The 16,473-nt window shown below is 44.6% G+C and overlaps 1 protein-coding gene and 1 non-coding gene across 4 annotated transcripts in view; both read left to right on the forward strand.

The window, feature by feature from the left end:
- Window positions 1-16,473, forward strand: part of Ift81 (intraflagellar transport 81) — a 75,061-nt gene that overhangs the window by 43,371 nt on the left and 15,217 nt on the right. For all 3 annotated transcript variants that reach the window (XM_052168499.1, XM_052168497.1, XM_052168498.1), the window contains exons 13-17: window positions 2,067-2,195; window positions 3,327-3,416; window positions 10,533-10,619; window positions 11,628-11,699; window positions 12,161-12,246. In XM_052168499.1, coding sequence (XP_052024459.1) covers window positions 2,067-2,195; window positions 3,327-3,416; window positions 10,533-10,619; window positions 11,628-11,699; window positions 12,161-12,246 — 464 coding nt within the window. The remainder of the gene's footprint in view (window positions 1-2,066; window positions 2,196-3,326; window positions 3,417-10,532; window positions 10,620-11,627; window positions 11,700-12,160; window positions 12,247-16,473) is intronic.
- Window positions 8,373-8,445, forward strand: Trnak-cuu (transfer RNA lysine (anticodon CUU)). The gene has a single exon. It is a non-coding gene; the product is annotated as a tRNA-Lys (tRNA).

The raw sequence follows: 16,473 nt of genomic DNA on the forward strand, positions 1-16,473 counted from the left end.
CTTCTGGGAGCCTGCTTTCTCCTTGCTCCACAGGGATGGGACTCGGGTCATCAGACGTGGCAGCAAGTGTCCTTACCTGAGCCACCTCACTGGTCCTGAGTCTTCTTTTACTAATCATGTGCATCCCTTTTTGTGTTTTTCATCCCACAGTATTGTTTCTCACAGTGATTTTCTTCAGATTATTTTATTGTCTTGTGCTTTGTATCTCCTTTTGTTCTTAGATTGATTTATTTTTATATGTATAAATATTTAGCCTGCATGTGTGTGTGCGCCCCATATTCCCTGGTACTCATGAAGGTCAGGAAAGGGACTCAGATCTCTTAGAACTAGAGTTACAGGTAATTGTGAGCTGCCACGTGGGTGCTGGGACCAAACCTGCATCCTCTGTAAGAGCAACAAATGCTCTTAACTGAGACATCTTTCCAGGCCTGTCCAGACACCCATTTCTCTTCTCTGAGTGTCTTCCTCCGCAACATACAACTAAGGAGTTTGATTATCCCACAGGTGAAGTTGCTTGCAGAATTGTGTGCTAATTCTCCATGATTCCTTTTTCTCTTTTATGCTAGTCATATTGGCAGCCCAGAAATCTTTGGAATATTCTTCAATGATACTTTTTTTTTTTTTTTTTTTTTTTTTTTTTTTTGGTTTTTCAAGACAGGGTTTCTCTGTATAGCTCTGGCTGTTCTGGAACTCACCCTGTAGACCAGGCTGGCCTTGAACTAAGAAATCCTCCTGCCTCTGCTTCCCAAGTGCTGGGATTAAAGGCATGCGCCACCACCGCCTGGCTCAATGATACTTTTTATTGTTCTTCGAGCTAGGATCTTACTGTGTAGGCTTGGCTGCCCTGAAACTCACTGTGTAGTCCGAGCTGGCTTTGAAGTCATGATCTCCTGCTTTAGTCTTCTGAGTGCTGGAATTGCAGTCGTGTACCACTATGCCTGGCTTCCAATAAGGTTTTAAAACTTGCCATACCACAGAAACTTCTCATTAGATCACAAGTACCTTCAATTTTGAGTCCTTCTCTCTCTCCTCACTCCCCTCTCGGTTTTTGAGACAGGATTTTTCTGTGTTGCCTTGGCCATCCTAGGACTTGCTCTGTAGACCAGGCTGGCCTCTGCCTCTGAGTGCTGGGATCAACTATTCTCTGTTCCCTGAAAGTTTTTTTTACAGGGAGCTGCCTCAGTCCAGGCTTGCCATGTAAGCAGGATGCCCTGAGTTCAGTCCTAACACCCTATCTAAGTGATGCACCCCAGTGCAAGCCTGGCGCAGGGAGGCAGAGACCAGACGGCTACAGGCACTTCCAGCAAGGCTGCGCTCCAGTCAGTGAGTCCAGGCTCCGTGAGGAGCACTGTCTCAGAAAACATGATGGGGAGCAATGGAGGAGGACACTGGGGGTCAGCTCCACACACGCGCAACCTCACACACATCCACATTGCTCCACTTCCTGTCCGGGATGTTGCGTTTTTCTTGTAGACTAAGGTTGCTGCTCCATTGCTGGGGTTCCACTTCCATCCTTACAGCAGAGCTGTGCTCAGATGATGTCACATACTTACTGTAGCAAATCCATTCTACCTTGAATGTATTCTACTTACTGGTTTTTTATTGTGTATTTTTTCTACTAGAAATAAGATAGTTCTACTAGAAAGAACCCTCCTTTGTGCTCACTGCTGTGTACTAGTGACATGAACTGTGCTCAAAAAAGCAGGTAGATAAGAAGCAGCAGAGAAGTGGAGGAACACAGTCGCTTAGGAAGACACACTTTGTCCACATATCTATCAGGTGCATTGCTGCATCGTGTGTTTCATGTTCTACACTAAGTATGTGGCATTATTTGAAAATCTGAAGTTAGATACGCTTCCTCTGCATCTCAAGACAGCATGGCAACTTTGAGTACAGGATTATAGTGTATAAAGATGTGTTCCTGGATGAAATAATAATTGAAGTAAGTGCAGATTGTAGTTACGATTCTGAATGACTTTATGTTACAGCTTTTCAACAGAAATAGGAAGTATTTCTTATGGGAAGAAGATGCCAATACTTATATCCTCATCATTTATGTCTTATAGCGAACTATTGAAGAAAAGAAGGGTATATCTGGATACAGTTATACCCAAGAGGAGCTTGAGAGAGTGTCGGCCCTGAAGAGTGAGGTCGACGAGATGAAAGGCCGGACCCTGGACGACATGTCAGAGATGGTAATGGCGCCTCTGTCCTTGTTGACTCACTGTGCTCTCACAGTGTGTGCATGTGCATGTGCGTGTGCATGTGCATGTGCGTGTGCATGTGCGTGCATCTGCGTGTGTGCATGTGTGTGTGTGTGTTAATTTTCAGTTAAACATTCAAATGTCCATCTCTATACTATGTTTACTTTCTATTCTTTTGCCACATGCTTGTATGGTACCAGGGGTTGACCTCTTGCTGCAGCAAGGCATGGAAGGCAGGACAGACACACAGGCAAATACATAGAAAAGCCGGGATCAGTGGCCCAGGCTCTAAGAAGCTGCCACTGCACACCCACTGTTTATTATGCTCAGAGGAACAAGGAGGGAGCTTAGCTAGTCTTTTAGCAGCAGTCTCTGTAGGGGAACAGGCTTCAGGCTGTAAACATGTACCAGGGAAAGCTATGGCGGACATGTAGGATTTGCACTGGGACATTTTCATCAAGCGTGATATTAAAATCTTTTATTTATTGGTTAGTAGTTGCATCCCCAAACTCAAAGACTTCCCTGAATGTATCCTAGGACTCTTTGGATTTTGCGCAAATCTAGTTTCTAAAAATGATTAGTGTTTAGTATGGAGGCCTCCAGCACCTCTGTTCTGTCAGTTATTCACACGGCGTGTATTCGTGCTCATTTTATGTGGCCTTCTGAGTTGCGTATATCTCAGAGACAATGACATTATAATGGTACACAGGTAACTTGCAGTTGCTTTGTGCCTTCATGTTAGATTACAGACATCTTCTCAGAATGGTGTGTAATCATGATAACTGACATTTAGAACCAATAAGTGGTACTGTACCTTGCTAAGGAATTAACTTCTACTAACCAGGTCTAGTGCATACATCTATAATCTTAGCACTTGGGAAGCAGAGACAGGCAGATCTCTGTGAGTTTGAGGACAGCCAGAAGTACATAATGAGACCCTTATCCCCCCCTCAAAAAATAAGAAAAAAAGAAACTAACATCTACTCAATCTCTTTCCTATTATTTGGCACTAAAGTAATTAAAGGTTTTATTTAAGTCTTTATTTAATGGCAGTAGTATTTTTAAATATGCAGCATTTTTTTCATTTTTTTTAAATGTCATGTCTTTTGTTTTAAATGACAGGTGAAAAAACTGAATTCCCTGGTATCGGAAAAGAAGTCAGCTTTAGCTCCAGTTATAAAAGAACTACGGCAGTTGCGTCAGAAATGTCAAGTAAGTTTGATGTTTCTGCTGTCTTTCTTTCTTTCTTTCTTTCTTTTTTTTTTTTTTTTTTTTTTTTTTTTTTTTTTTTTTTTTTTTTTTTTTGAGACAGGGTTTCTCTGTGTAGCCCTGGCTATCCTGGAACTCACTCTGTAGACCAGGCTGGCCTTGAACTCAGAAATCCGCCTGCCTCTGCCTCCCAAGTGCTGGGATTTCAGGCGTGCGCCACCACCGCCCAGCTCTGCTGTCTTTCTTAGGTGGACTCTTAAGTGTTTTACTTGGGTGATAATGAAAGGGAAATTAGTTACTGAGCTGACATGACATAAGGCAGTGATGGCGACCCCGCAAAGATCTTGTTTGGTTTTTGTCACTTACTTTGTCATAAATCAGTGAAGGCTGGGGAGAAGGAATTCAAACTGAAATACAAAATGCAGCCAGGTAAAAATCATTTGCATTTGAGAACTGTAAATGTTAAATATCATTCTTCTGTGGCCGAGTGAGGCAGAGTGTCCCGGGATAGCAAGGCAGCCTTGGATGATGAGTTCTGTTTGGAGGTGCAGTAGGCTAAGCCCAAGTGCCATCCTTGGAAGCTTGTAACCCCGGCCTTAAAGGAGAGCCGTCAGAGGGGAGGGCCCTGCACACGTTCCAGAGGCCGCTAGCGATTGGCAGCAGTGTCCTGGCTGCTTCACCATCTCTGGAGCAATTGGGAGTGTGAGTGTGAACCATCTTGCTGTGCCTGAGGACGGAAGTAGAAAACCAGTCTATGTGAGGACCTGTCAGTGTTAGCTCCAGAGTGGAAAACCACATAGACTCTGAAGTCAGTTATAGACATCGTTTCCTTTCTATAGAACATGCCACCCAGTCTGAGATAGGGTTAGAAGCTTATCCAGATAGACAAATGGGAAACGAAAGTAGGGGTCTTACTCTAGCCTGCAAATTCTCTCTGTCTCTCTGACTCTCTCTGACTCTGTCTGTCTCTCTCTCTCTCTCTCTCTCTCTCTGACTCTCCAGGGTCTGTCTCCTATATTACATAGCCCTGGCTGCCCTGGAACTATATGTTTACACTATGTTGGTCTTGGATTTAAAGAGATCCAGTGCCTCTTCCAAGTGCTAGGATTAAAGGTGAATGCCACCATGTCCGGCCTAAGATGCCTTACCTCAGTCTGTCTCATTACACACTGTTGTCACAGAGGAGGTGGAAGAGACAGCCATGCTCTCTCGGGTGTATTCTCTAAGTGATATGGTAGCAGCACATAAGGAAATTCAAGCAAGATAAAGGAAATCATATCTAAAGAGAAAAGAATGTATATATTACTTAGTATATTATGAACCAGGCCAGAGGGACACTAAGACATTTTGGACCTGAAGAGCTGTAGGAGTGTTAGCAATGGGGACTTCCAGGTAGTGATGGTAAATTTGATATTAACAATATTTGTTGAGCACTAGCTGTGTACCTTGTACTCTGGCATTTCTTTTTTTTTTTTTATTCGATATAATTTATTTACATTTCAAATGATTTCCCCTTTTCTAGCCCCCCCACTCCCTGAAAGTCCCGTAAGCCCCCTTCTCTTCCCCTGTCCTCCCACCCACCCCTTCCCACTTCCCCGTTCTGGTTTTGCCGAATACTGCTTCACTGAGTCTTTATTGGACCTTACAACAATCCAAAGAGACAGGAACTTCCTTTATGGAAAGAAAGAAAGGAACAACGGGGGGAGGAGGAAGGAAGGGAGTGAAGGGAGGGAGGGAGGGTGGGAAGCAGAGAGAATAGGGACCTGGCTAAGATTGTGTTGTGACAAATGGCAGAGCAAGTATCTATAACACCACACTAGTAATGTAATGAGACCCCTGAATCTTTGGGGGATCTTCCTCTATTTCTGCCACCTGCCAGTCTTTTTACCACAATTTCTTTTTTCTGTATCATGGTCCTCTCCTCTTGGGGGAGCCTTGTGTTATGCCTTGAACCTCAGCTCCCACTGCCTTCTTGTTCAGTATCTCACGCCACGGCCTTTCTAGTCCTGTTATACCAAATGCTCACTACCAGCTTCTCTCTTGTCCTTGATTTGATTTGTGTGTTTTGTGTCACCAGAGATGGAATCCAGGGCCTTTCGTGTGCTAGAATAGCATGCTTTGATTAGCCACTAATCTGTTCCCCAGCCTTCCTAAGATTTTGGTGGGGGTTTTTTTTTGTTTGTTTGTTTGTTTGCTTGCTTAGTTGGTTGGTTTATTTTTGCTTTTACTTTTATGACATTGCAGATGGAGTCTCACATTTGACACTTGCTAGGCAAAGCATTGTGCCAGTAAGCTCCATCCATCCCCAGGTCCTAACAGCCGTTGTTCACATTCCGATCATTATCTGTGTTTGGGAGAGGGTCTGACTGTTGCCTAGAACTCATGAGCTAAGGGAATCTCACATCCTGTTAGGCCTTGCCTTTTTATTTTGTTCTGTTTCAATTTGTTTTAAGTGCAGATCTTACTATGTAGACCTGGCTGCCCAGGAAGTCACTATGTAGCCCAGGCTGGTCTCAAACTCATAGAGATCAGCCAGCCCCACTCCCAACGTGTTGGGATTATAGGTGTGTGCCACCATGCCCAGTGACGCTATCATATGTTTAAAGACCAAGAATATTTTAAAATATTGTATACTCTTCACTTTAATGGGCTGTCTATCCTCAGGTATTTCTCTTGTACTTAGAATGCATTCTAAAATTAAAGTTTATAACTATTTAAAATCAAGCATATCACCAACTCGAGATTTACACCTTAACATGTATCTAAAATTTTATAATCATCTGTAACTAGAATGATGCCTTGAAAAGTTTATTTTCTTAGAGGCAATTCTATAGTTAATTACATGCCATTGTAATTGTATACTCAGTTTAGAGTATGCAATCTAATAGCTTAGTTTTCTTGAAATACTTTTTATTGATTGATTGCTATTTTTCTTATAAAAGAAAAACTAAGGTGGATGTATAAGCTGGATCAGAGGTTCAGGGTTATCTCTGGTTACATCTGCATGTTAAACTTGAAGCCATCGTAGGGTCCATGATATCCTGTCTCCAAAAATCCTCCAAACCCCCATATAATACATGATTCAAGCTGTCAAACCCCAAAATTATACATGACACATGCTGTACAGCCTTGTTTAAGGGAAAGTCTGAAGGACTGGGGTATGGAGCTCAGTGGGTAGCGTACATGCCTGAGCCCAGGTTTAACCCCTGCACCAAGCAGGGCTGGCCTGTGGCAGCCTCCTGCAGTCCAGCACTTGGGCTCGGAAGGGGTGGATGCTGGACTTGACTATAGATGCTGCTGCTATCTATAGAGGGGTACAGCTACACCCCTGCAGCTCTCTCTCCATCCTAGGCCTAAGGCATGGCCATATATCCCAGCTAGTACCTTCACCAAGCTGCTAATTCCTAGTACACAGGAGCCCCAGACTACCTTGTAGGCCTTGTTTCTAGGCAGAGCCTTCTCCCCTTTAAAGTCTCAAAGTGGCTGAGAGCACTTGCTGTTCCTCCAGAAATCAGTCTAGGTCAGAGCACCCACACAGGTTGCCTCACAGCGTCCTGTAACTTTAGCTCAGGGATATGATACCTTCTGGCCACCATGGACCCCTGCATATATGTGACAGATGCCCACAGAGATATACATACATTGTCTTAGGGTTTTACTGCTGTGAATAAACACCGAGACCAAGGCAACTCATAAAAAACAACATTTAATTGGGGCTGGCTTACAGGTTCAGAGGTTCAGTCCATTATCATCAAGGTGGGAACATGGCAGCATCCAGGCAGGCATGGTACTGCAGGTATGGTACTGGAGGAGCTGAGAGTTCTACATATTCATCTGAAGGCTGCTATGAGGAGACTGACATCCAGGCAGCTAGGGTGAAGGTCTTAAGCCCACACCCACAGTGACATACCTACTCCAACAAGGCCACACCTACTCCAGCAGAGCCACACCTCTAATAGTGCCACTCTCTGGGCCAAGCTTATACAAATCATCACATTCATGTACATATAAATAAAAGTAAGCCGTTCCCTTTGTTCTGTGGTCCTCCTGCCCCACTTGTGAGCAGAACAGCAGTGTTCCTAAGGCACTGTCCAGGTGCTTCTCCACCAAACCCAAAGGAATCTTCAGTATAGAAAGCAAGTTCAAGAGCATGGAGACACACCCTTATCCTAGCACTCAGGAGACAGAGCAAGAGGATCTCTGTGAGTTCAAAACTAGCCTGGTCTACATAGTAAGTTCTAGCACAGCCAAAACAATTATAATTAACAATTATATTTTGTTATATAACAAAAATTATATTATTTTTTGTCTCAAAAAAAAAAGGTTCAAGGCCAGCTACGGCTACCTGAGATCCTGTCTCAGAGATGTTAGCAGAGAAAGAATATAACTTAATAGGGCCTTAAATATTTTCCAAAAATTTTATGGGAGTTAGTAAATAGATTTCATTTGTTTATTTGTCTATTTATTTACTTATTTATGTATTGGCAGAGTCTAACTGTGTAACCCTAGAACTCACTGTGTAGACCAGGCTAGCTTTGAATTTAAAGAAATTCATCAGCCTCTGCTTCTGCCCCCCGAGAGCTGAGCTTAAAAACATGCAATAAAGACATCATCATCATCATCATCATTATTTGTATTTAGTTGTGTGCATGTGTACACCATGTGGCAGGAGTGGGACAACTGTGAGAGCTAGAAGAAGTCCTTGAATCCTCTGGATCTGGATTATAGATGGCTGGGGGCTGCCGAGTGTAAGTGCTGAGATCTGCGCTCAGGTCCTGTAAGCTTTATAAGTACACACAGCCGCTGCCCTTTCTCCCACTTAAGAGGCATATGACTGTTACATTCATTTGTTTATTTTGTGGTATGTGTGTGTGTGTACATGCACTGATGTCAGAGGTCAACTTGTGAGAGTCAGTTTTTTCCTCCTGTGTGGCTCCGAGGATTTGAACTTGGATATCAGCCTGGCTAGCTCAGTTGGTAGAGCATGAGATTCTTAATCTCAGAGTCGTGGGTTCGAGCCCCATATTGGGTGCCAGCTGTGGGAAAAAGGAGTGGGGGGCAGAAGGGGGGGTTGCACACTGTGAGTCCCGCATATGAGAGAACTCTGTTATGCAGCAGAGCCCATGAAGGGGGATAGGGAAATGCTGGCAGGACCACACGCTGCGCTACAATAGGGAGAGCAGGCGCCCGAAGGCCCTATATAGGGCAGGGGACTGCCCAGCTAGCGGAGAGCATTTGCCCAAAGGGCAGGGCTGTTTACACACCCGATACCTATTATGAGTTGCTTGACTGGCTGAGACGCAGCTTAGCTGTAAGGAGGCTTGGGGCCTTCCCTGGTGGCTGCTAAGGCTGAGGCCTGTTCCATGCTCTTACTCAGCGGGTTTAATAAGAGACAGTTCTTAGTTTTCATGCTTTATTATTAAAAGAGTAGAATGAGAAAAGGAGATAGGGAAGTAAAGAGAAAAGGAGAAGATGGAGAGATGAGAGAAGACCATGACCACGTGGAAAGAGAAGGAGGGGAAACAGACAGAGAGCTGGGAGACACGAGAGAAAAGGAGGGAAAGAAGCCTCCTTTTATAGTCAGCCGGGTCACCTGGCAACAGCCAGAGGTAACCAAGGGGCAGGGAAAGCCTGGCTGAGGGAAAGCCAGGTGACTGCAGAGGTGGAGTCCAGCCACAACACTAGGGGCCTGGGGCGTGGCCACACATGACTGATGGCCACAGGATTATGGAGTTGAGTCTCCGGAGTGACCTTGCCCAACCAAGCTACGGACTGTCTCACACCTTGGTCCCACAAGTCTGTTTCCCACTGAGCCACCGCTTAGCTCACTGTAACCCATGGGGCCGCAGCTCCTCTCTACAACTTTCACAGTTCTAGTTCTGCCAAGCCCTATGTAGTCCCAATCCACAGAGACAGCGCATGCAACAGGACGCATGCCTGCAAGGTCTCAGCATCTGCCCTGTGTCCAAGGATGCTACTGGGTAACCAAGGTTGTTTTCAGGCTCAGTTTAACCCTTACTCCTTAACCCTTAACGCTTTAGAAGTTTCCACATTGAGAGCAGCTTGGGTCTACTATAGGGTCCTCAGACCCAGGCCTCACCCTTGTGTCCAGTGCTTTCTCCTACCCTGTGGATGCTACTGTCCCTCTGCTCCACAGACTCCTTTCCCCAAGATAGCACTACCAGTCTGGTTTCACGTACTGATGATTCTACTTCCTTGGCAATTCAGTTCAGCCTTGGATTTTAAGAGACATTTGCTGCTCCTTAGCAGGCATTTGCTGTGCCTGCAAATACTTTTCATCCCTGTGTATTTGCAGGAGATTTTCAGATTATCTCCTCCAAAATATCTAAATAGACATTGAAACTACTAAAAGAACTTGAATTCACCCTTTTTTATAGCAGTATAATCTCGGCAAGGCACTGACCTTTCTGGATGTCCTCTAAGCCTTATGTGGAGGTGACAGTCAGCACCTCCCTCAGTATTGAAGATTTAATTACTGTCCAGGGTTTTAATAGGATTCAGAGTTCTTATCACAGCCCCATGAATGTCTTCCGCCTCCTCTCTCCCTGTTCCAAGACTCAGTCCAAACATGGACTCCTCACACGTCCCTGAATTTTTGTTCTCCTTTGCTTCCAATCCTTTACACACAGTGCTCCTTTTTTTTTTTTTTAAGCATCTACTTTCCCTTGCTCACCTTCCCTTAACCATTCTTACTGATCCCTCATTAGTTTAGATATTGGTTTCTCCAGGAAGTTGTCTCCACTGATCCCCAAGCCTGGATTAGGTCTAAGAGTCCTGTGTGCTCCTGTGCAGGTCACGTGCCCATCTCCTGAGGCTCCAGCAGCCGTGGCTCTGAGCGTCTCTTAGGGGCTGTTTGTTCACTGTTGTGTCCCAGCTTGTAAGCCAGAGCCTGGCACACACATCAGTATGTGGCAGCCCTTGTTCTTATCAGCACCTCCGTCCGTCATAATTCTTGAATGTCCAGTTGTTGTATAAATAACTCGTCAGCATGCCAGGAAGCTTAGAGTTAAGTTACAGGACTGACAAGGGCGCGCATTGTTTCCGAGGCACGTTCTCTGCCTTTGTTTTCCACTTAATCATCTGCCCTTTTCAAACTAGGAACTAACACAGGAGTGTGATGAGAAGAAAGCCCAGTATGATAGCTGTGCAGCAGGCCTTGAAAGTAACCGGTCCAAATTAGAGCAGGTAAGAGGGCTTTTGTTTTAACAGTTCAGCCAAAGCTGCCCGTGTGTGTATATTGTCACCCCCTCAGAGTCATGACATCTTTACCACCGCCTCCTAGCATGCCTCCAAGGTAGCAGAAATCCTTATTCCTTTAAACTTGATATGTATACTCTGAATTTTTCTATATGTATGACCAACACCTAAGGTCCATTTTCTCTTGGGCAGACCTCTGTAGTAACCATTGTACTACATTGTAGTAATGTAGTAGGGCATCCGCTGGTGCCCTACACCATTAATATTTAATCTCCTACAGCAGATGTGGTGTCATATATACGCCACCCCTCCATTGGCTTTCCAGCACACTTGAAGTAACCCTAACCTTTAGGCTCTGTTGTATGGGGCTCTAGCTGCCTGGTCAAGGTCGTATCTGCATCCTGTAGTCCTCCTCCTAGTCCAGCACAGTGGACAACTCCAAAACTGTCTGAACTCCAAACTGGCCAAGCTTGGTTCTACTTCCAGGTTACTGTGTATGCCCCTGTCTGCCTGGAACATTCAGTGTCTTCTTCCCCCTTATTTCAGCCTATGATCTCAGCCTGAGAGTCAGCTCCTACTCAGACACATCCCTGATCACTCTGCCTAGAGTTTCCCACTCCCCACCGCAGGCTGGCACATCTTACCATACCATCTCCCCAGTGCTGAGCTGTCCACTTGAACCTGCGCCCCTTGGGACCAGCCCCATCCCTATTTCCTTGTCTGTGAGAGGAAGGACCCCATTCTTCCTCACTGCTGTCTCCCTGGCTTTTACAAGAGTGTTAGACACACAGTAGAACTTAATAAATGAATAGCTGCCCCTTTGGTTAGAAAGTGCTAGGATAGTCTCAGGACTAGAGGTGTCTGCCTGCACAGTTATCATCAGTGAGCTGGTGCTGAGGAGATGGTGCTGATGGTTGCTCTTCTGTTGTGCATTTAAAGCAAAGTGTCTTTTTTTCTTTCAATAATTTGTTGCCCATGTAACATTATATACTGTAGGAAGTGCGAGGACTTCGTGAAGAATGTCTTCAAGAAGAAAGTAAATACCATTATACAAACTGCATGGTTAAGGTAAGCCAAAGAGGGGTCAGAAGCTTTCTTGGAAAAGTTTAAAATTTGTCCATTTCTTTCTTTCTTTGTTTGTGTTTGTGTTTTGAGACAGGGTCTCTGTATAGCCCTGGTTGTTCTAAAACTCGATACATAGATTAGGCTGGCCTCAAACTCAAAGGAATCCTGCCTGTACTTCCTGGGGGCTGGGACCAAAGATGTGTACTACCATACCTCACTAAAAATTATTTTATTGATCTATTGATTGTGTATGTATATGATCATATACACCATGTACCCTGGTGCATGTGTGGAGGTCAGAGAACAACTTACAGGACTCAGTGTTCTTTTTCTACCCTGTGGGTACTGGGAACTTAGGTTGTCAGACTTTCTGCCAAGGGCATTTGCCTGCTGAACAATTTTGTAGGCCCCATCTGAGACCTCCCCAATATTAACGACTTCCTGAAACTTGTTTCTACATTTAGAACCTGGAAGTTCAGCTTCGTCGAGCTACTGATGAGATGAAGGCGTATGTCTCTTCTGATCAACAAGAAAAGAGGAAAGCAATTAGGCAAGTGATTTTTATATGATTGATTCCTTGTCTTTAACTATACAGAATTTATAAGTAAGATAGGAACATAGAATTTTAGCTACCAGATGCTAAGCTGCGGTTGAAGACTGACTCTTAGGATACCTAACCCTCCTTAGGGTAGGAGCACATAGCATTGGGCTTCTGGCTTGCTTTTTTTGTGTAGTGCATAAAATATAAAATGTGTCACTTCAGCCACTTCCAAGCATGTGATTAGTGGCCCCGATTACATTCACCATGCTGAGCCATCACTACTGTCTGGTTCCAAAGCCTTTCACATTATACTAATCATTAACCCCCACTCCAAGCCCCAGGAATATGTGTGCTTTTATATTTGCTCTCTGTAAGCATTAGCATTTGATGTCTTCTCGATAAACAGACATGACTGGAGCTCTGGTCATCTGCCTACTAATAGTGTAGTGTGGCATCTGCCTTTTAGCTAGAAGCATGTGACTGCAGTATGCCAGCCTCTGAAATGAGAACTGTATGTTAATACTGCTCAGTCCTTGAATGGAGAGTTTTTGTAGTCTTAACTGTGGCATAGTCTCACCTTAAATCAATCTTGCCTTACAATAATTTATTTGTAAAATACTTGCAAGTTGTAATAAGATGCAGTCATGGAAGCTAGGCTTTGTCACCCCTTGTCACAGTGGCTTTGTCACCCCTTGTCACAGTTATGTGCTTTCTTCTTACTCTCTCGGAACACTAAGGGAGGAGTCACATTTGTCTGAGCCTGTGCTTGAGATTTTGAGCGACCATGTGTGCATTGGCATGACCAGGAGGAGCCTGGGAGCTTGTCTGTTGCAGTCTGTGTAGTGTGCTGAAGGCGGGGCCTGGAGACCTCCTGTGAATAGAGTGATTTTAGGACATGCTCTAGCGTACTAACTGTAAAGGCCTCATTCGGATTCTTTCAAACAATGTAAACTTTAGGGTTTTCTTCTTCTTTTTCTTTTTCTCAAGACAGGGTCTCACTATGTTGCCCTGGCTGTCCTGGCACTCACTCTGTAGACCAGGCTGGCCTCAAACTCAGAGATCTGCCTGCCTCAGCCTCCAAGTAGCAAGGTGTGCGCTACTGCTGCTCAGCCTAAGTGTTGTTCTTCTAGTCTATATTGTCAGTGGTGAGAAATAAGAATAGTTGATTTGTTCTTAAAAGCAGACATTTTAGAATTTTCTTTTACTTCTTCAAGTATATCAGTATAAAAATGAAGAAGGCTATAGTTGCTCCTGAACTGTTCCATGTGATGATTTTCTGACAGGATGTACTTCATCACTAAGAGAGTCAGCATGGGCCCTCAGAATGGCTCACTGGATGAGGGCATTTCCTGCCAACATGGATTTAATCCCCTGAACCCTCACAGGAAGAAGAGAACTGAGTCCCACAAGTTATTCTCTGACTTCCACACGTGTGCTGCATGTGGCTCAGGCATTTGAATGTACATACACATAGAAATAAACGTAAGACAAAATCGGTGCAGCTGGGAGGTGGCTCAGTGCACATGTGTGAGGACCTGAGTGGCAGCCATGATGGCATGTGCCTGTGACCCCTGCAGTGGGGTCAGAGACAGACATTTCCCGGGCTCCTCACGATCCAGCTAGTCTAGCCAAAAGAGTGAGCTCTGGGTTCAGGGAGAGACTGCTTTAGACATAAGGAAGAAATGTGAGGGAGGCGATCCCTGAAACCAGCCTCTGCCCCTACGCAGCGCACGTGCAGGTGCATACCCTGTATGACACACACACACAATCATTAAAAACTTTCACATTCCCCAGGCTTTCTTGTAGAAAAGTACTGTGCAGTGACTACAGCAATGCATATACATGTTATAAAAGGGGCCAGCAAAATGGCTCAGAGGGGACAGGAGCTTGCCAACAAGCCTGACAACCTGAATAAGGTCCTGCAGGCTGTGCTCGGATGCAAGGCCCCTGGCCCCTGGCTTCCTTCTGTGCCTCCCCATCCTGGCCTCTCAGGCTTCCCACTGCAGGGCCGTGGCCTTGTCATCCGTGCTGCTAGGTTTTCCATCTCATCTTGCTTAATTCTTCTAATAGTACAATCTAAATTTGCACAGAAAATTAAAACAATATTTGATTTAAATATAAGAGTTAGCCAAACATGGTGGCACATGTTTTTAATCACAGCTCTTGTGAAGCAGAGGCAGGTAGATCTCTATAAGTTTGAGGCCAGAGCTGTTACACAGAAAAACCCTGTCTCACTGAACCCTAAATAAATAAATAAACAAATGTACGGAGTATAAAGACTCTTCCCATGTTCCTTGTTTAGTTAGGGTTTCTATTGCTGTGATAAAATACTATTGACCAAAATCAGTTGATTCCAGCTTATAAATGTTGGGAAGTCAGGGCAGGAACAGTTGGGGGGAGCCTGGAGCAGGAGCTGATGCAGAGCCCTGGCGGGGTGCTGCTCCCTGCCTTGCTCCCCGGGGCTTGCTCAGCCTGAGTGTGTAGAGCACCTGGGACTGACAGCTGGAGCAGCATTCATAGCCAGCTAGCCTACGGCTGGATCTTAGGGAGGCATTTTCTCATCTGAGAGTCCGCTTTCCTGAATGGCTCTCCTGTGTCAGATTGGCATAAACTGTTCTGGACACGTCCATCTGTTCCTTAGTTCTCTGACCTTAACGTGCCACCTACTCTAAATTGCAGTTTTTTCCTTACACAGCATTAAAATATAATTGTACTTTAATTTTTAAATACTTTTGATTTTTCACTTTAAATGAGTTTTTAGCTTATAAAATTATTTGTAAAACCAAAAGTAACCATTATAAGTAGAAATTCAATGCTTTCTAGACCGAAGGTGGTGAGCCTAGTGGCACATCCCTGTAACCTCAGCACTGGGGGTGCTGAAATTAGAGGGTGGAGGGTTTAGGGCCGGCCTGGGCTACATGAGTTTGAGGTTAGCCTGAGAAAAATGGTGGGACCCTGTCAAAGGTGTGTGTGTGTGTGTGTGTGTGTGTGTGTGTGTGTGTGTGTGTGTGTGTGTTTCCAGCACTTGGGAGGCAGAGCAGACAGCAGATCGCTGTGGGCTCAAGGCCAGTCTGGTCTACCTAGGTGAATTCAAAACTAGTCAGATACCTAGTAAGACCCTGTTGAAAGAAAGGAAGAAAGAACGAAAGAAGGGGGAGGGGATGAGGAAAGGAGGGGAGGGAAAGGGAAAGGGGAAATGAGAGGTAACAAGAGAGAAGGAGAGCAGAGCGGACCTGCTGTGTGGTGGCACACCACTGCACACTACAGCACTTGAGAGGAAAAGGCAGGTGGATCAGTAATTCAAAGCCAGCTAAGTGTGAGGCTATACTGGGCTCTGAGATCTTTTGAAAAGGGCAGAGGGTAAGAGACGGTGGGTGGAGGATGACTGGAGAGATGGCAGAGCAGTGGTCCTCCACCCTTCTAAAGCTGCAGCCCTAGTGTGGCTCCTCATCTTGTGTGACCCCGTGAGTGAGTTGTTCATCCCCCAAAGCAGTCGAGGCCCACAGGGGAAGAACATTGACTTAGAGGTTCAGAGCCCTGCTGCTCTTCCAGAGGATCTGGGTTGGATTCCCAGCACTGGCATGGTGGTGACAGCCATGTATAACTTCAGTTCCAGGGCATTCAGCACCCACTTACGGCCTCAGACTAATTTGGCACACATGTAGTGTACAAACATACATGCAGACAAAATACCCAAACACATGAAATAAAATAAAAATGTTTTATAGATGCAGACCACATTGTCATGGCTCATGCTTTAACCATCTACTATTAATGCTTCAGTGTACATTGTACCAAACTCAACATGAAAATGCTAATATATCTGCACATGTGCATGTTAGCAAATACATGGGAAATGTAAGATATGTATACATACATGTGTATATACAAAAAATATTAAATTATTGTTTTTTAAACTTTTTTTAGAGTTCTTTCTTTTATGCATATAGGTACAACATAGTTGTCTTTAGACATACCAGAAGAGGGCATCAGATCCCATTACAGATGGTTGTGAGCCACCATGTGATTACTGGGAATTGAACTTAGGACCCTAAAAGAGCAATTAGTGTTCCTAACTTTTGAGCCATCTCTCCAACCCCAATATTAAATTATCTTGATATCCATTTAGAATTTTTTCCTCTTCAGTATATATAGGTTTACTCATTTTTCACAACTCTGTTATCCCTTTCAACAGATTACTATAGCCTGCATAAACACTTCCTCATCTATATGCAT

This window comes from Apodemus sylvaticus, chromosome 22 (genome assembly GCF_947179515.1).
Source record: "Apodemus sylvaticus chromosome 22, mApoSyl1.1, whole genome shotgun sequence".
NCBI classification, from domain to species: Eukaryota; Metazoa; Chordata; class Mammalia; order Rodentia; family Muridae; genus Apodemus; species Apodemus sylvaticus.